This window comes from Schistocerca nitens, chromosome 2, assembly GCF_023898315.1.
Source record: "Schistocerca nitens isolate TAMUIC-IGC-003100 chromosome 2, iqSchNite1.1, whole genome shotgun sequence".
Lineage (NCBI taxonomy): Eukaryota > Metazoa > Arthropoda > Insecta > Orthoptera > Acrididae > Schistocerca > Schistocerca nitens.
The window spans coordinates 1,062,220,590-1,062,241,703 of NC_064615.1; the positions used below are offsets into that span (position 1 = coordinate 1,062,220,590).

Genomic DNA, 21,114 nt, shown 5'->3' on the forward strand with positions numbered 1-21,114 from the left:
GTGCCTCATGAAACATGGCACAAGTGCCGTTTCGTTTCGAGGCACCAGGCCGCCGGGTCACTGGGTCCCAAGGTCGCCGTGGCGGCCATGGCTGTCCCTGCAAGATAGTTGTCTTTCAGACACTATCTCGGCAAGCACCCACGCCAGCAAAAGGTTGAAGTCAGGCAAAGCTGATATCTTTGCAGACATTAGCGCCGCGACTTGTATATAAGGGACACGGAATCGGTGTACTGCACAATGTCTTCGACTGATACACAACCAGTTGCGACTACTTCAAGATATTGTACATTGGAAGAATTGTTTGTAAGTACACTACGGAACAATGGCTTCATTATATAATTTATGTAAAATGAATGGTCCATAATATGTCATTTAGCTATTGCAGATATGCAACCATTTAATTGGTTTACTAGCACATTTAAAGTTCATGTCGAATATTATCGTATCAAATTATATATACCAACAGATAATTTCAAACAGATCAATATTTGTGAACCATGTCTGCATAAAATGTTGGAAACTAAACCTAGAGAATTAATACGTACAATGTTTAATATCGATTCTTTGGCTTCAATTATAATGCCAACGGAATTGTATGAAGGTGTATTGGCACCACCACTTTTAACGAAATTTAACTTTTGGTGCGCGTTATGTGCCAAAACGCCATTGTTCCGTAGTGTACGCAACGGAGGTTCTCTAGGTGCAGTATCCGATTCAGACGATGATCATGAAATGATTGTCCACAATTTATTTGCAGCCTTTTAATGATGGAGAACATACTGGAAGTCGTCACATTGATACACTCGATGATGGAAGCGGCCTTGAACAAACCACCATCCCTCCGGCAGCTCATTTACCTGGTAACAACTATCCAATCATCACTGGCAGCAGAAGATGGACTTTCAGATAGTGCTTAGAGCCATTTGAAACTTTTTTTTTTTTACTGTATCTAGTTAAGATAGTTCCCCCTACGACCGAGTAACAATAGCAATTTGAGATATGGAAGTTCGTCTTCTGGTGCTGACTGATACAGTACCACCAACAACGCAATGCATCGTAAAAAATCATTTATTTTTAACGGACCTTATATGGTCATTTATGTACACGATGTCGGGTTGAAACCTCCGGACATAGTAAAATTAGGCCTAATGGGCGGTAAGAAGTATATGAGCGGAGTAGAGACCAATGGGGAATCATTCTAGCGACGGTACGTGGAGCACATGCGGAAATCCCCTGACTTAAGCGAATCTGACAAAAGCCGATTGTTGTGGCCCAGTGCCTGGGAGCGAGCAACTCTGAAACGGCGAAACTGGTCGGATGTACGCGTGCTGCTGTCGTAGGCCTCTACGGAAAGTGGTTGAAGAATTCTGAAGGCATGAGTCGGCGGCAGGAAGTTTGCCTTCCAGACGTCAACACAGAACAATGGGATCCGAGGCTTGCCCGCTCTTTGAAGTAAGACAGGCGGCGACCTGAGGCGGATCTGGTGACAGAGCACAGTGCCGGCCCAGCACAAGTGTTTCGAAGCACGCCGTTCAGCGCTCAGTGTAGAACATGGTGTTCCGCAGCAGAGAACCCCTACGTGTTCCCATATTGACCAGACAACGTCGTCAATTTTGATCATAGCAGGCAATGGCTTCACGAACTTGCGTAAATAGCGACTCTGAGGCAACTTTGCTGCAGAGCTTCCGTGTGACGTACACTAACGAAATAAGTTTCATCAGTAGCGCAGGCTGCTTTCGATCTTCGTATCTGTGAGTGTCATTGCATGACAATGTTGTTCTGAGAGCGTTTCCCCCTCTTGCTATCCTGACCAGTATAACTAAGGGGCAATTCACGGATAAAATACCGATTGAGAGAAGTTCATTTAATAGTAATTCCTTATAACTAAAGTTTACGTTATTTCTATTCATAAATAATGTTGATTAAAATCGATGTCGTTCAGATTCAGGGAGAAAGTTGTTCGATACGATAGAAGGTTCATTCATGCTAATTAGGTGTTCCTCGTGAAAATTCCTAAGCCCCTGTTTATTAATTGGATAATGGAAATCAAATATAACCTCCATGAGAGGAGAGAGTAGCAGAAACGTTAAATGAAATTACAGCAAATAATGTTTAAAAATTCGACAGTTCAGTTTAGCATCAGCTTGGTTAGGGGTGTGTTTCAAGCAAGCAGGTTACCTAACTCTGTGCTGAATGTGTTGGTTCAAGGTGCCACCAACCTCATCCTTTGCATTTCTTAACTTATTAATTCCAGAGATAATGAAAAGTAATTTAAAGTCAAGCCATTGAGAATAGAGTCTTAGCAACACATCCTCACGACATGACAAGAGTGCCATCAGATAGTACAGAGATAATAAAGACAGCACAAATTGATTTATGTACCTGCAGCCAAACCAAAAGGAAAATAAATTTCAACAACAGGCCACTGTGGTATCTGTGTGGACTTGTTTGACTACCAGTTCCTGAGATAAAGGGTTCTTAACAGTGAGACAGACAGACAATAAAGTGTTTCTCTGAGTGTTCTGTTTTTACCAACTGATGTACAGAACCCTAAAAATGGAGAAGAATGGCTCGCCCACAACTAAAGTATTGTTTCCAATATTCATTTGTCAACAAGGTCTGCAGGTGACCTTCTGTTACGTTTGGAAAGAACAGTGATGTACTGGAAGATTGAAACTTTTGACCGGACTGTGAGTAATACTTGGTTGTATCAGCTGTTGAAGTCATTATCTGTGAATGGCAAGGGTTCGATCGTGCACAAGATTCCAGTCTGCGAGGAAGTACCGAAACATTCCACTCCAGAATGAGTCATTCGGCGTACATTTTTCCTTTGTGATTGTATTTTACTAGTGCTGGAGGTTTTGGAGCAGGATTGTCAGATTCGTTGGCAACCCTTCTTCTTTAGATGTGGCCCAGTTTGTCTATTTCAACTTTACAGACACTATCAGCGTCAAGTGACATACTTTAGTTGGCTACTGATATCTACTGCTCTATTACAATGTACTCCTCAGTAGCGACTGCTTACTTGTGAATGTTTTTCCGACTACTCCAGGTCAATGAAAGATATACTGTGACGCTCTTTATAGTGCAGTAGCAGTGATGGATGGAACACAGAAGGATACGTTTCGATCTCCCGCCAGCTTAAGTACACTACTGGCCATTAAAATTGCTACACCACGAAGATGACGTGCTACAGACGTGAAATTTAACCGACAGGAAGAAGATGCTGTGATATGCAAATGATTCGCTTTTCAAAGCATTCACACAAGGTTGGCGCCGGTGGCGACACCTACAACGTGCTGACATGAGGAAAGTTTCCAACCGATTTCTCATACACAAACAGCAGTTGATCGGCGTTGCCTGGTGAAATGTCGTTGTGATGCCTCGTGTAAGGAGGAGAAATGCGTACCATCACGTTTCCGACTTTGATAAAGGTCGGATTGTAGCCTATCGCGATTGCGTTTTCTCATATCGCGACATTGCTGCTCGTGATAGTCGAGATCCAATGACTGTTAACAGAATAGAGAATCGGTGGGTTCAGGAGGGTAATACGGAACGCCTTGCTGGATCCCAACGGCCTCGTATCACAATCAGTCGAGATGACAGGCATCTTATCCGCATGGCTGTAATGGATCGTGCAGCCACGTCTCGATCCCTGAGTCAACAGATGGGGACGTTTGTAAGACAACAACCATCTGCACGAACAGTTCGATGACGTTTGCAGCAGCATGGGCTATCAGTTCGGACAGCATGGCTGCGGTTATCCTTGACGCTGAATCACAGACAGGAGCGCCTGCGATGGTGTACTCATCTGGGTGCACGAATGGCCAAATGTCATTTTTTGGGATAATCCAGGTTCTGTTTACAGCATGATGATGGTCGCATCCGTGTTTGGCGACATGCCAGTGAACCCACATTGGAAGCGTGTATTCGTCATCGCCATACTGGCGTATAACCCGGCGTGATGGTATGGGGTGCCATTGGTTACACGTCTCGGTCACCTATTGTTCGCATTGACTGCACTTTGAACAGTGGACGTTACATTCCAGACGTGTTACGACCCGTGGCTCTACCCTTCATTGAATCTTGCGAAACCCTACTTTTCAACAGCATAATGCACGACCGCATGTTGCAGATGCTGTATGGGCCTTTCTGGATACATAAAACGTTCGACTGCTGCCCTGGCCAGCACATTCTCCAGATCTCTCACCAATTAAAAACGTCTGGTCAATGGTGGCCGAGCAACTGGCTGGTCACAATTCGCCAGTTACTGCTCTTGATGAACTGTGGTATCGTGTCGAAGCTGCATGGGCAGCTGTACCTGTACACGCCATCCAAGCTCTGTCTGACTCAATGCCCAGGCGTATCAAGGCCGTTATTGCGGTGAGAGGTGGTTGTTCTGGGTACTGATTTATCAGGATCTATACACCGAACTGGCGTGAAAATGTAATCACATGTCAGTTCTAGTATTATATATATTGTCCAATGAATACCCGTTTATCATCTGCATTTCATCTTGGTGTAGCAATTTTAATGGCCAGTAGTGTAATTATACACACCGAGGGCGAAAAGAGACATATTCATTCGCTCTTTACAAGACTGAAATATACTTTCATTTTAACGATTTCCATAAAAGAAACGGGAAATTTCATGATCCTGCACTGCCACTGAATTTAATCTATGAAACGTTTTGTCACGTTGAATTGCAGACAGGTACAACGAATAGACTTGTGTACTGAGCTTTCTACCAAAGCCTTTTTCAGAACTGAAACACACAAAACAAGCAAGCACACCTCATGCAAACATGACTGCTACCTCTAGCCGCTTAACTTTTAGTTTCATAGTTTATGGAGCTCTGTTAAATGGTTACCATTTCCGTGGCACCCCCAGAAAACATTTTGTTCATTGAACCATTTATGTGATACTGTCCTCATGATATCAGCAGTTTAGTTGTTATAGTGAGCAATGCATGACGGTAGGTAAGTAAGTATTGTATGTGTAATGATGTCAGCTGCCCTCACGTGTCTACCTGTTCAGGTAAGCAGAGCTCGTGACGCGTGCCCCGCCCTCGCCCCCCACCCCCAACCCCTCCGTAACTGCCCCAGTGCACGACAACTCCATGGCGCACGCAGAGTAGCTGCGGAGCTTTGCGTGCACAGGGATGAAGGGCAGGAAGGTGCACCTGTACATCACGCCATGGAAGTAGCTAAACATTATACAACGTTCATAAGTTCACTGCCGTAAAAAAGAATCAGATCCGTTCCCTGTTTCACCCTCTTAAATGTAGATTGTTTTCTTTCTGAAGTAACCTCTGTTCTTCCTCGAGTTCAACCTGTCTCCATACCAAATTCCTTATACAGAAGTTACAAAATGACAAGTAGAGTGTTTACAAAATAGTTAATTTTTATGTCACATAAAAATAGTTACATTTAAGTAAAAAGATGAAAACTTTTCTTTGTCAATACTCTACATGCCAGTGTTTCTTTTTGTGTATCTTCTGTATAGCTAAAATCTGTTTAAGTCGCACGTCATTTTATCTGTGTTCGCGACATTCCGTTGCCACGTGACAATGGCCTAAAGTCGAAATCCGTATCATGACCGAACAAAAATAATTTCTCGGAATATTAGTAAAGTGTTTCCTATTCAGCATTTTTTCGTGTTCTGCCAAGCACCGACGGAAAGAATTCCGCTATTGTTATTTTGTTGGAAACAGACATTTTGCGACTGTGACTGTGTACAAAATACAAGTTCATTCTTGCAAGCAAGAACCCAGCAGCCAGCCATTGTTAATGAAGAAATTTATTTATTTATTCACACAAATAGCCCCCGTTCTCACTGTCTAACCGACAGATTCAGATGGTTCTTGTGCAATTAAAATTGTTTGATGCTGTTTTGTCTGTGATACGACCATCTTTGTTTACAGTTTTCCATGTGTCAAAAACTGTTCTGTGTGTGTGTGTGTGTGTGTGTGTGTGTGTGTGTGTGTGTGTGTGTGTGTGTGTTTGTGTGTGTGTAAAAATGCAACATAATGAGGCGGGACCTTCGACATAAGTAACCTAAAACTATAACAATTCCGCCTTACAGATTTGTTTACGTTGTTTTTATTCGTTAATGGATACAGTTAGAAAGGCCGTTTCTCACTTTTTCCTCTGTAGGGCACCACCACCAAAATGAACTTTTGCCACAAGGTGGAAAAACAGCCAACAACTAATGTAAACGACAAACAGTCTAAACGCGAAAAACCGTCTGAAGATGAAGCTGTCGGTTCGAAACCAGTACTGTGCCGCTGACAACATCTTCGACAGTGATTGATTCCTGTTGTCTTGTTTGCAAGAATCGACCTGAATTCAGTTAAGGTAAAAGTTTGTATTACAGATACAGACACAGGGAACAGAGAGGAGTGCCTGAAAGATGTCAGACAAAGGTAGGTATGCCAGTATCTGTAACCCCAAGTCAAGGCTCAGGTAGCAGGTTCGTGTCCTGATTGGGGCACTGGTGGAATGTCTGCGACATTACGTGTCTGTACTCACATTAGAAGTACAATATGCGTTGTTGTAATTGTTTCCTCTCATACGCTCAGACCCAATAATTTTTGTGAGTGGTCAGTGAACTGCGCGCGCGCCTGGAAAGCAGTGATGACTCATACAATATACTTGTGTATATCGAGCATGCGCTTTATCTACAAAGACACAAAGAAACAAGTGAGCTATTGAACAACCGAAAACAAACTTTTATGGGATATGATTCCCAGCATTACTTTTGCTCGGACTGAGCGTGACTTCCGCCATTGGTCATCTACTGAGTACATGCAAGATAATTCATCAAGTACCGAGACTGCAAAGGGGACTGTCGGCTAAGTATTTTTACGGCTACGTCGGTAAGGAGAGTGCGCGTGGTGTGGTGCAGCGCTGCTTACCATGTTCCAGAAGGTGAGGAACTTCCACTGCCCCAGCTCCCTGAAGACTTGGGACTGCATGGGCCCCACGTGTGGGTGCTCCAGCAGGTAGGCGCCTTGCAGGCCCACCGCGAAATGCAGCACGGCGAACACGCGCAGCGCCGCCGCGCTCGCCTTGCGGCACGTGACCGTCACGTGCCAGCCGCAGTGGCGGTGGTGGCCCGCCGCCCTCGAGGCCCTGACCATGGCAGCCGGCGGTCCCTAGCTACCGCACCTCCAGAAGACGCTACCGGGCGACTGCCAGGAGGACGCGAGTAATGCTACTGCAGCGGCGACGCGGGCGCCGCGACGCCGTCGAGTGTCGCGAGACGCCGCGCGCCGGAGCGTCGGCCCCCCGCCCCCGGCTCACCCTTCAGCGCCCCTCCCCCGCGGTGGCGGCGGACGGTAACGATTTTCCCGCCGCGTCGCGTCGCGTCGGCCGACAAGTGCACAGCGACGGCGCCTGCTCGGGACAATGCGCCTCCCCGGCCCGGTGGAGAGGGTCGCGCTGCACGTGGCAGGGGCAGGCGCCGCTGCACTGCGCCGCTCTCCACTCCACTGCTGCCTGCTGCCGCCCACAGGGGTTCGGGCCGTCATCTCAGTGTCCACTCACTCACGCGGCCACCGCCGCCACCGGGGCTCGAACTGGCTCTGTCAGGGTCAAGCGAGCACCAAGCCACTTGCGGAAGACCCCAACACAGTTTCGCAAGCCTACTTTTACTGCCACGTTTATACACGAGCAGCAGGAGCAGATACGTATTTAAAAAACAAACGTGATCCATATCTACAAACAAACGAGTTTTACGAAAGACGTATTTTAAAAAACAACAAATATCGTTTTGAAAACGAAACCGATCTGTTTTTTTAAGCAAGCAACAACCGTGAATTTTTAATATCAACGAAGACATCTTTATAAAAACAAAATACGTGTTTTTTTAAACCAATCGAGACTTGTTTAAGAAACAGACTTATTGTTTTTTAAAGAAGAGTTTTGTAAACAAAAAGCAGCGAAGACATATTTTTGAAGAAGAGTTATCATTCTAAAAAGTAATGAAGACATCCTTTTGAAAACCAACAAACGCATTATTTTTAAAAACGAGGGATGTGTTTCTTTAAAAAACAGATGAAAAAGATAAGTTTTCTTTACATAAAAAGGCGAGTTTGAGAAGCAAAAGGCGAGTTTGAGAAGCAAAAGGCGAGTTTGAGAAGCAAAAGGCCAGTTTGAGAAGCAAAAGGCCAGTTTGAGAAGCAAAAGGCCAGTTTGAGAAGCAAAAGGCCAGTTTGAGAAGCAAAAGGCCAGTTTGAGAAGCAAAAGGCCAGTTTGAGAAGCAAAAGGCCAGTTTGAGAAGCAAAAGGCCAGTTTGAGAAGCAAAAGGCGAGTTTGAGAAGCAAAAGGCGAGTTTGAGAAGCAAAAGACTTGTTTGAGAAGCAAAAGACTTGTTTGAGAAGCAAAAGACTTGTTTGAGAAGCAACACTTTTTGCACCATAGTTTTTAGTGTAAACAGATGATTAAATTTTTAAAAACAAAGAAAACTTTTTAAACAAAGGCGTCATATCTTTAAAAAACAAAGGAGTCATATCTTTAAAAAACAGTTGTGTTTTTAAAACCAACAAAGATCCCATGTTGTTCAAAACCACTAAAAATGTTTTCAAAAGCCCCAAAGACGTCTTTAAAAGCACCAAAGACGTCTTTCGAAAAACACAAATGTGTTTAAGAAGGAAAGAAATCGGCCAAATCCCTTTCTTTCCGAGCTAGTGCTTTGCCTCTAATCCGCTCGTCGTCGATACCACACTTAAACCTAATACTCTTCTAGCATAATACGTAATGTCCAGGCTCCCAAGTACAAATCGTCATGCTTGGTCTGGAGAAGAAGGGCACTGTTAATATGAGCACCTCTGCTGTGGGCACGCCAGTGGGGAAAATGTAGTGTAAACGCAGTAACTCCCATCATTGTACACTGTAAGCACAGAAGAAAGTTTCTTGCGTAACCGTGACTCGTATTTATTTATGTATATTACAAACTGTGGCCATTATACTAGTGATTCGAAAAACAGGGCATGAGAAGTGGCGGTTGTCTGGTGCAGGAAGTATTTATGTAGTGTGGAATTGGTCTGGGAGATGCCCAGCTCACCAGTCCAATGTGTGATAGCAGTAGCAACGGGGTCACATGCCCTTCTATTACGAATTCTGGCAAAGTTTGATTTAATGCAGGACGTTATCCAACTTTCTTCAAATGGTTCAAATGGCTCTGAGCACTATGCGACTTAACTTCTGAGGTCATCAGTCGCCTAGATACTGAACTAATTAAACCTAACTAACCTAAGGGCATCACACACATCCATGCCCAAGGCAGGATTTGAACCAGCGACCGTAGCGGTCGCTCGGCTCCAGACTGTTGCGCCTAGAACTGCACGGCCACTCCGGCCGGCCCCAACTTTCTTATCAAGATGTTTATGTCGTTACCTTTCCTGCCTTCTGCAAGCCTCCCAATACTGGTGGAAACTTCCTCCGCCAGCGACTTAACCGGCAACACCTGTGTCAAGCGTCGCCATGCTATCCTGAGTTAATAACGTAGGCTATGTAGTTAGCTAACAGTCAATTTACGAGGGGAGTTCATTAAGTAATGACACTTTCTTTCTTTGCCAATTTCGATTGGAAAATTGCTGAGTTTGTTGTGGGACATAGTGGAACATTCCCACTTCAGACCCTATAGTGAGAGTTGGCAATACTCTCTTAGGATGTGAAGGTTGGCTACAGCGCGCATACACAAGCTCTGGAATCTAAGATATTGTTGTCGCGCCTCGCAGCGCGCGGATTAACTAGTGGCAGCTTCTAAGCCAGTGTAGGAGCCCGCCTGCTGTGGTGCGCACGTGTGTTGGGCGAGGGGTCGTCGCTGAGCTGCCGTACTGCTGTGTCCGCCAGCAGCGACACAGGATTTGGTATTTAGTTGATATTTTTTATAATTTGCAGCGCGCTTATTAATTTAAAGAAAAGGGTTTGTGTATGTGCGTAGCAGCAGACGGTAATTTTGATAATGATACGAATTGAATTCTTAAGGAAAACCATTGTTAGGCGAATAGATTAAGTATTGATTTTTGTCATTGATTTCTTTTGTAATTGTCAGGGAATTGTTTCACTATGTATTCAATAGAGAAGTATTTCAGTCTGTCTCAAGAGTTTGATTAATTTGTAATATTGCTTTAATGCCACTGGAGGCAGATTTACAAACGAAGCGATTGTTCAAAGGGCTTCTAGCGTTTTGTTAATTGAATGAGAAAGAATCGCTTTCAGAATATAGTTTTTTTGATTGGGTTATCATTTATCGAATTTAGATTTGACCAAACCCTTTCTCTTGAATTATAGTAGTTGTAGTAAGCAGCAGCAGCCGCAGCAACAGCAGGAGCCGCCACACAGAACATGCATTGCACTCAGCATGAATAATAGGTTTTTTTATGTTTTTGTTAAATAATGGAATGCAGCAGATCAAGCAGTGGCAGCAGAAAGACCAAGGAAGTTATATGTTGCGCACAGGACCAATAAAAAAAATAAAGTTTTGGCGATCTCTGTAATAGTAAAGTTTAACAAGAGTACAAGCACGAGATTTTCAGTAGAAAACGCGAGATAAGAAGATAGAGCTCGCAACTTTCAATAGTTTCATGAAATTCCAACTGGTGGCGGCGCAATACGTAGTATTCAAAATGGTGTCATAACGGAGGTGCATTCCAAATATTGAGTTTCTCTTGGTGGAAAACTCCAACACATCAGATATTCATACACACTTGAAGTACGTCTATGGAGATATGACAGTGAACAAATACACGATGAATCATTGGGAGAAGCGTCTGTCATCGTCGCAACAAGGTCTCACAAACCTGTTCGATCTTCCGTGTGCTGGCCGGTCGCACACAGCTGTGACTCCTGCCATGTTGGAACGTGCGGACCCTCTCGTTCGAGGTTATCGGCGGATCACAAACAAGTAATCTCGCTGCTCAGCTGGGCGAATCTGTTGGCAGTCCTCACATTACCTCACTGGATCGTTCTTCCTCATCCCTCTGTAGCTCAGATCTCGCACCTTCCGATTTCCACCTGTCTGGCCCAATGAAGGGTGCACTCCGCAGGAAACAGTACTTGGATAGTGGGGAGGTAATAGAGGTAGCAAGACGTCGAGTAATAGAGTGGTACCATGCGGGCATACGGGCTCTCACAGTAAGGTTGCGTAAGGCCGTCGACTTGAACGAAGATTACGTTGGAAAATAGGATTTTGTAGCGAAAAGGACAGGGAATAATACGGGGTGCAGAACCCAGAATAAAACCGAACTGTCTTCAGAAAGAAAAAGGTTGCATTTCTTACTGAAACAACACCATCTATACAGTAATTTAAGTTACTGCATTTCAAAATATAGCTTTAAATTGTACAAAGGACAAAGACCTAGCAAATGCAAATACTAAGCAGTGAAAAATGCTTCATTTAAAGGACAATGTTAACTGCATCTTGTATCCGTCTCGCTGTAAGTAGAACAGTTTATGATTATTCGCGCTGGTGGTGATCGGAAAACCGCTGTAGTCGATGACGGCAGACTTCGCGAAATGAACGTCTAGCCAGCAATAAAGTCCAGAGTGTAGTGGATGTCATTGTAACCCGTGCACACACACTTCAGTGCGTTCCGAATCTAAAAGCGTAAACACAGGCAAGGGCAGTCACTCAGATATCAGTGGCGCTATCGAAGGCTTCAGGGAAGAGCGAACACTGCCCGACAAGTGTGGCGCCTCAGTACAGGGCTATTACAAATGATTGAAGCGATTTCATAAATTCACTGTAGCTCCATTCATTGACATATGGTCACGACACACTACAGATACGTAGAAAAACTCATAAAGTTTTGTTCGGCTGAAGCCGCACTTCAGGTTTCTGCCGCCAGAGCGCTCGAGAGCGCAGTGAGACAAAATTGCGACAGGAGCCGAGTAAGCGTATGTCGTGCTTGAAATGCACTCACATCAGTCAGTCATAACAGTGCAACGACACTTCAGGACGAAGTTCAACAAAGATCCACCAACTGCTAACTCCATTCGGCGATGGTATGCGCAGTTTAAAGCTTCTGGATGCCTCTGTAAGGGGAAACCAACGGGTCGGCCTCCAGTGAGCGAAGAAACGGTTGAACGCGTGCGGGCAAGTTTCACGCGTAGCCCGCGGAAGTCGACGAATAAAGCAAGCAGGGAGCTAAACGTACCACAGTCGACGGTTTGGAAAATCTTCGTTTACAATTGCTACAAGCCCTGACACCCGATGACAAAGTCAAACGCTTTGAATTTTCGGCGCGGTTGCAACAGCTCATGGAAGAGGATGCGTTCAGTGCGAAACTTGTTTTCAGTGATGAAGCAACATTTTTTCTTAATGGTGAAGTGAACAGACGCAATGTGCGAATTTGGGCGGTAGAGAATCCTCACGCATTTGTGCAGCAAATTCGCAATTCACCAAAAGTTAACGTGTTTTGTGCAATCTTACGGTTTAAAGTTTACGGCCCCTTTTTCTTCTGCGAAAAAAACGTTAAAGGACACGTGTATCTGGACATGCTGGAAAATTGGCTCATGCCACAACTGGAGACCGACAGCGCCGACTTCATCTTTCAACAGGATGGTGCTCCACCGCACTTCCATCATGATGTTCGGCATTTCTTAAACAGGAGATTGGAAAACCGATGGATCGGTCGTGGTGGAGATCACGATCAACAATTCATGTCGTGGCCTCCACGCTCTCCTGACTTAACCCCATGCGATTTCTTTCTGTGGGGTTATGTGAAAGATTCAGTGTTTAAACCTCCTCTACCAAGAAACGTGCCAGAACTGCGAGCTCGCATCAACGATGCTTTCGAACTCATTGATGGGGACATGTTGCGCCGAGTGTGGGAGGAACTTGATTATCGGCTTGATGTCTGGCGAATCACTAAAGGGGCACATATCGAACATTTGTGAATGCCTAAAAAAACTTTTTGAGTTTTTGTATGTGTGCGCAAAGCATTGTGAAAATATCTCAAATAATAAAGTTATTGTAGAGCTGTGAAATCGCTTCAATCATTTGTAATAACTGTATTTACGGTCCCTGTGCGTTAGTGGCCAGGCCCACGTGACATGCCGGTGGTGGGGGTGATGTCCTCAACGACCGTGGTATGAAGCCTGAGTACCTCTCACCTTTTCTCTATATCGCTACTCGGGGCTGAACAGGGGATCCGAATCACTGTCGGATAGCAAAATGCGTATGTACTGACAAGGCGGTCATTGGAGCAGTGATCGTCAAACTGCGACCCACAGGCCGAATGCGGCCTGAATCAAGTGCTCGTGCGGTTCGTAGTTGTCAGCCGTCTATAATAATATTCTAGTGCTGTCAAGGGAAACTGCCCTCGCAACGCCCTCACATTTAGTGGTAAGATGGCCCAGTGGATAAGTCGTCCAAAATTGAACACAGATGTAGTATGAAAACAAGGCGGACTGAACTGTCAAAAAAAGTAAAATAGAAGTAGTGAACGGTGCAAGCTTAATATGTGCAATATCAAGTGTACACCAAGAATCACAGAGCCGTGGTTGTGTGGTCATAGTGTTGAACTACAAAGCGGGAGACCCGTTTTCAAATCTCCGCCATGCCTCATATTTTTTTTTTCACAAATCCATGAACCGCGCGTTCGGTAAGTAATGTGTCCGTTCTTTTATAATCTTGGCAGTTCTACATCTACATGGATACTCTGCAAATCACATTTAAGAGCCTGGCAGAGTGTTCATCGAACCATCTTCATAATTCTCTATTATTCCAATCTCGTATAGCCCGCGGAAAGAATGAACACCTGTATCTTTCCGTACGAGCTCTGATTTCCCTTATTTTATCGTGGTGATCGTTCCTCCCTATGTAGTTCGGTGTCAAAAAAATGTTTTCGCATTCGGAGGAGAAAATTGGTGATTGTGATTTCGTGAAAAATTTCAGTCGCAACGAAAAACGCCTTTCTTCTAATGATTTCCAACCAAAATCCTGTGTCATTTCTGTGACACTCTCCCCCACATTTCGCGATAATACGAAACGTGCTGCCTTTCTTTAAACTTTTTCGATGTACTCAAAAAATGTTCAAATGTGTGTGAAATCTTGTGGGACTTAACTGCTAAGGTCATCAGTCCCTAAGCGTACACACTACTTAACCTAAATTATCCTAAGGACGAACACACACACACACACACACACACACACACACACACACACATGCCTGAGCGAGGACTCGAACCTCCGCCGGGACCAGCCGCACCGTCCATGACCGCATAGCCTTAGACCGCTCGGCTAATCCCGCGCGGCTCGATGTACTCCGTCAGTCCTCTCTGGTAAGGATCCCACACCGCGCAGCAGTATGACGGACAAGCGTAGTGTAGGCAGTCTCCTTACTAGGTCTGTTACATTTTCTAAGTTGGTTCAAATGGCTCTGAGCACTATGGGACTTAACTTCTAAGGTCATAAGTCCCCTAGAACTTAGACCTACTTAAACCTAACTAACCTAAGGACATCACACACATCCATGTCCGAGGCAGGATTCGAACCTCCGACCGTAGCGGTCGCGCGGTTCCACACTGTAGTGCTTAGAACCGCTCGGCCACCCTGGCCGGCCCATTTTCTAAGTGTCCTGCCAATAAAACGCAGTCTTTGGTTAGCCTACCCCACAACATTTTCTATGTGTTCCTTCCAATTTAAGTTGTTCGTAATTGTAATACCTAGGTATTTAGTTGAATTTACGGCTGTTAGATTAGACTGATTTATCGTGTAATCCAAGTTTAACGAGTTCCTTTTAGCACTCATGTGGATGACCTCACTTTTCGTTATTTAGGGTCAACTGCCACTTTTCGCACTATTCCGATATTTTTTTCTAAATCGTTTTGCAGTTTGTTTTGATCTTCTGATCACTTTATTAGTCGATAAACGACAGCGTCATCTGCAAACAACCGAAGACGGTTGCTCAGATTGTCTCCCAAATGGTTGATATACATAAGGAACAGAAAAGGGCCTATAACACTACCTTGGGGAACGCTAGAAATCACTCCTTTTTTACTCGATGACTTTCCGTCATTTACTACGAACTGTAACTTCTCTGACAAGAAATCACAAATCGAGTGACATAACTCAGACGATATTCCATAAGGACGCAATTTCACTGCAGCCTCTTGTGTGGTACAGTGTCAAAAGCCTTCCGGAAATCCAGAAATACGGAATCGATCTCTATTGTCAATAGCACTCAACACTTTACGTGAATAAAGAGCTAGTTGTGTTTCACAGGAACGATGTTTTCTAAATCCATGATGACTGTGAGTCAATAGACCGTCTTCTTCGAGGTAATTCAGAATGTTCGAACACAACATATGTTCTAAAATCCCGCTGCATATCGACGTTAATGATATGGGCCTGTAATTTAGTGGATTACTCCTATTGCCTTTCTCGAATATTGGTGTACCTGTGTAACTTTCCAGTCTTTAGGTACGGATATTTAGTGGAGCGAACAGTTGTATATGATTGTTAAGTATGGAGCTAATGCGTCAGCATACTCCGAAAGGAACCTAATTGGTATACAGTCTGGACCAGAAGACTTGCTATTATTAAGTGATTTAAGTTGCTTCACTACTCCGAGGATGTTTACTTCTACGTTATTCATGTTGGCAGCTGTTCTCGATTCGAATTCTGAAATATTTACTTCGTCTTCTTTTGTGAAGACATTTCGGAAAGCCGTGTTTAGTAACTGTGCTTTGGCAGCACTGTCTTCGATAGTATCTCCATTGTTATCGCGCAGATAAGGCATTGATTGTTTCCTGCCGCTAAGATACTTCACATACGACCAGAATCTCTTTGGATTTTCTACCAGGTTTCGAGACAAAGTTTCGTTGTGGAAACTGTTATAGGCATCTCGCATTGAAATCCGCACTAAATTTCGAGCTTCTGTAAAAGATTGCCAATCTTGGGGATTTTGGGTCTGTTTAAATTTGGCATGTTTGATTCGTTGTTTCTGAAACAGTATTCTAACCCGTTTTGTGTACCAAGGAGGATCAGCTCCGTCGTTTGTTAATTTATTTGGTATGTTGTTGTTGTGGTCTTCAGTCCTGAGACTGGTTTGATGCAGCTCTCAATTTATTTGGTATAAATCTTTCAATTGCTGTCGATACTATTTCTTTGAATTTAAGCCACATCTGGTCTACACTTATATTATTAATTTGGAATGAGTGCAGATTGTCTCTCAGGAAAGCGTCATGTGAATTTTTATCTGCTTTTTTATAGTTGTCATACTATATAATGGTTATAGAACATGAGCCAAGTAAGAAAATATTACCGTCGCAAATAAATGTGATGAGTAGTGAGAGCAGACAAGATGCCGTATAGACCACTCACAGAGATAAAATCAAACTAGCGTGAACTGCGTTCCGACAAAGGAATTCAAGACCAAAACTTCCAAAACGGAACGTTAGAATTCGCTGTTGCTATCGGATATTACACCACGACACAGACACAAATTAGGATACACCGAACAGACATATCAATGACCGGAGAGACAGTTCATAACCTTGCGAAGAAAAAAGAATATGGGGCACAAGGGAAGGTTGAACACGGATATTTCCCTTCGCAGTCCAACACCGTGACCACAGAACTGCGACGCCGTGGCTATTTCGATTCAATCGATGTTTCACATCTTGTGCTAGGACCGTTCACTGTTTCCACTCTGCTTCTTTTTTCGTAGTTCGGTACACCTTCTTCCTGTTTTCATTGTTGATCTGTGTTCAGTTTTTGACGGACTATGCACTGGACCATCTTACCACTGAATGTGAGGAGGGTGCTATGGGCAGTTTCCCATGTGAGAACCTCGAGCCGCACCAGCACTTGATTCCGGCAGAATTCGGCCCGCGTACCCAGTTTGACGACCACTCCTTTAGAGTGTTATAGATAGGAAGTTTCTTATGAAGTCAGCAAAGTCCAAAGCACATGATCAACATCTACATTACTCTGCAAGACACCTGACCGTCTGCGGCGCGAGGTACTTGTGGTTACTTATTCCCCTTTCCGGTTCCATCCGCGAATGGTGCGTGGGGAGAACTCTTCCGAAACTTCAGTAGCAAAACTGTCCGTCACCCACAAGGCCTTTTGTAGCGTCAACCACTGGACTTTGTTGAAAGGCTCTGCAACGCTCTCGCGCCGAAACGCGCCGCTCTTCATTGGAGCTTCTCTTCCTCTTCTATCAGTCCTGCCTGCTTGGGGCCCCAGATGATGACCAATATTCAATAATCCGTCGAACAAACGGATTGCAAGCCATCTTCTTGCTCGACGAATTACATTTCCTTAAGATTCTTGCTATGAATCTCAGACTGGCGTCCGCTTTTCCCACTATTTCTTTTATGTGGTCATTCCACTTAAGGTCGCTGTGAATAGTTACTGCTAGATATTTTTACAGTAGTTACTGTTTCATGCAGTTTGTCATTAATAGTGTAGCAATGTAGTAGTGGATTTCTTTTTCCTACGAGGGTAATCCAAAAAGTAAGTTCTCCTATTTTTTAAGGACAAAACTCTGTGTGGCAGTTGCTCACACTGTTATGAAGAGTGCTTCACACGCTGTGTGTAAACATGCGCACGCCGCGCTGAGGCGCTGTCTTGGCTAGGCAGCCGTTGGGAATGGAGCTCCCTTTGGATGTTACCGCCAAGTGAGAATTGGGCGCAGTTATTCGGTTTTTGAACGCAAAGGACACTGTTCCGATTGAAATCCATCGCCAATCAATTGACAGAAGTGTATAGTGAATCGTACATTGATAATGGTCGACTTTGTGCCCACTGGGACCACAATTAACGCTGACCGGTACTGTGAGACTCTGAAAAAACTCAAACGGGCAACTGAGAACCGGAGAAGAGGAATGTTGAGCAAGGGCGTACACATTCTCCATTACAATGCTCGTCCACACATCGCTCGGCAAACCGTTGCTCTCCTGCAACAGTTTCAGTGGAACATAATCACCCACCCACCCTATAGTCCTGACTTAGCGCCCCGTGACTATCACCTGTTCCCTAGGTTAAAAGAACATTTGGCCGGAAAGCGATTCAGCTCCGACGACGAGGTGAAAGAAGAGGTTCGTAACTTTCTGAACAACATGGCGGCGAGCTGGTATGACATGGGCATACAAAAACTGCCACAGCGTCTACAAAAATGCATCGACAGAAATGGTGATTACGTCGAAAAATAGCTAAACATTCAAGCTGTAAACTGATGTAAACCATTATAGAAATAAACAGGTCTATGAACTTATAAAAAATAGGAGACTTTACTTTTGGGATTACCCTCGTATGTATGCGCAATATGTTACATCTATTTACCTTCGGGATCAGCTACCAGTCCCTGCACCAGTCATCAATGTTCTGTAAGCATTTCTGCAAATCGGTACTGTCTTCTGGCATTGCTACATCACACTCCTTTGGCGCGCTCCGGAAGAGAAAATCCGAAGATGTTGTTCCGATAAGAGACACGTGTTGAGTTGTATTTGCAAGGAACTCTTGAACAAAGCTGCAAATCTGGCCTGATAGTCGGTAAGCCGCCCCCTCTAGAAACACGTAGTTTAATATATAGAATTTACTCTAATAATATGGTTCAGATGGCTCTGAGCACTATGGGACTTAACATCTGAAGTCATCAGTCCCCTAGAACTTAGAACTGCTTAAACCTAACTAACCTAAGGACATCACACACATCCATGCCCGAGGCAGGATTCTAACCTGCTACCGTAGCGGTGGCGTGTTTCCGGACTGAAGCGCCTAGAACCGCTTGGGCACAGCAGCCGGCTCTAATAATATATTTTCCGGAAAATCTTGTTTCCCTTGGAGACCATTTGGCGCCCCCTGCAAGTGGCGACCCCTCCAGTACTGCGCCATCTTGCTGGGTGATTATGACCGTAACGAAAACCAAATATAAAAGAGAAATACATTCACTTTGATGACTGAATGATACACCTAAGAACGTTGTTTGCTCGACTTCAACAAATGTGAAAAGACTGGCATTAGAAGCCAAGCAGCAGCAGCAGCAGCATGAACGTGCACAGTTTAAGAGCCTAACGCACAGAACAGTTGGGAGGCGTTCTTTATACGGCAATGAATGTCAAATAGCTGATTATGCATATAGCGAGTTAGCCGCAGTAATCTCCCAACACTGTCAGCAACGCAAACGACAAAGTGCCCCAGCGCGTTGAAGAAGACAAGCGCATTCCTTTAAGGAGCAGCTAACTCGTGGAAACATTTGTTAAATTACCTGTACTTGTCGCTTACACCAACTCTTGTTTGCTGGGCGTCTCGAAATTACAGTGAAGCCTGTTACCGAAAGGGTCGTTGCCCCTTTTTTACGAATGGCATTCTCAGATCTTAAGAACGCCTTCGCCCGGATGTCACCAGAATGTTGTCGGGGATACGATATTTAGTTAATGTAGTGTTGGCAGAAGAGCCAACACTGTGTTTCTAGAGGAGGCTGAAATGCACGCGTTTAATTACACGCTGACTGGCGTGAGGTCTGGAACAGGACAATATCTTGAGAATTGCAAATAAAGTACGTAGATGATGTAATACTTAACTTTAATCCACAATTGTAGAACATCTCTCGTTACGGTACATGCTTCATAATATTAATTATCAACTGCTATGGCGCCTTGCTAGGTCGTAGCAAATGACGTAGCTGAAGGCTATGCTAACTATCGTCTCGGCAAATGAGAGCGTATCGGTCAGTGTAGCTTCGCTAGCAAAGTCGGCTGTACAACTGGGGCGAGTGCTAGTACGTCTCTCTAGACCTGCCGTGTGGTGGCGCTCGGTCTGCTATCACTGACAGTGGCGGCACGCGGGTCCGCCGTATACTAACGGACCGCGGCCGATTTAAAGGCTACCACCTAGCAAGTGTGGTGTCTGGCGGTGACACCACAGTTAACAAGTAAACGGCGAAATGCTGAAGCTGTATAGTGACTGATTAAAACAGTATAACTAAACTATCAGCGACTCCGTAGAAAAAGGCATCGAGCTATGTTGCTACCATCGCCCTCTTTGCTGGCAAGCACTCTCACTCCGTCTTCAGGCCACAAGTGGCCCATCGGGACCATCCGACCGCCGTGTCATCCTCAGATGAGGATGCGGATAAGAGGGGCGTGTGGTGAGCACACCGCTCTCCCGGTCGTGATGATGGTTTTCTTTGACCGGAGCCGCTACTATTCGGTCGAGTAGCATCACGAGGCTGAGTGCACCCCGAAAAATAGCAACAGCGCATGGCGGTCCGGATGGTCACCCATCCAAGTGCCGGCCACGCCCGACAGCGCTTAATTTCGGTGATCTGACGGGAACCGGTGTATCCACTGCGGCAAAGCCGTTGCCCTCTTCGCTGGCAAGGACACTGGAGATTCCCGGCTTCCGCCTATACCCATCCATAATATCTTTAATACGAACGAACAACTGCAATAAGGAGAAATGACTTACGTTGATACCACACCTAGCTAGATGAAATTTGGGCCGCAAATAGAAAGAACTGCTAAATTGTAGAACATAAAGTAGCTAAAAGAAATACGGAGTGAGAAGAACGATAATGACAATTACTCATGGACAGAAGCTACACTGAAGTAACCACGATCTATGATGAATATTTGGATATTACAAAAGGTGGGACATGTTTCTTAATAGGGTGGGTGATCAAGGACGGTAGTGTATGTTTTGCAACGTGCTACCGTGTACAAGGCTCGTAAAAAGTTATTGTGGTAGGGTGTTCCATTCCTCCAGCAACGCGGTTCACAACTGTTTGATGTCCGTCGGTGCTGGTGGTTGGTGCTGCAATACTTCATCCCAACGCATCCCACATGTTCTCGATGGGAGCGGGGAGGTCAGCTGATTCGCCGAATATCCAAGAGCTCATCCACCTGCGCTGTTCAATGCGACCGTGCACTGTCATCCATGAAAAGGCCAGTGCCGAATGCAACCCTCATAAGAAGCATATGGGGAAGATGCACAGTGCCACAACAACGCTGATTAGTGAGTGAACATTTGTCTGTCACTGGAATCTCACATGGCGAGAGATGAAAACGCGTATTGCACCCACGAAAATTGTCAAATGTGATCGTCTTCAAATGGTTCAAATGGCTCTGAGCACTATGGGACTTAACATCTTAGGTC

At 44.8% G+C, this 21,114-nt stretch overlaps 1 protein-coding gene and 1 pseudogene across 3 annotated transcripts in view; both read right to left on the reverse strand.

Annotated features, from left to right (window-relative positions):
• Positions 1-21,114, reverse strand: part of LOC126237431 (androgen-induced gene 1 protein-like) — a 250,226-nt gene that overhangs the window by 165,834 nt on the left and 63,278 nt on the right. The window contains exon 1 of one of the 3 annotated variants that reach the window (XM_049947542.1): positions 6,917-7,163. The exons of the other annotated variants lie outside the window; for them this stretch is intronic. Coding sequence (XP_049803499.1) covers positions 6,917-7,141 — 225 coding nt within the window. The 5' untranslated portion in view covers positions 7,142-7,163. Of the gene's footprint in view, positions 1-6,916; positions 7,164-21,114 lie in introns of those variants that run through there. 3 annotated transcript variants of the gene reach the window in all.
• Positions 20,208-20,325, reverse strand: LOC126238050 (5S ribosomal RNA; annotated as a pseudogene).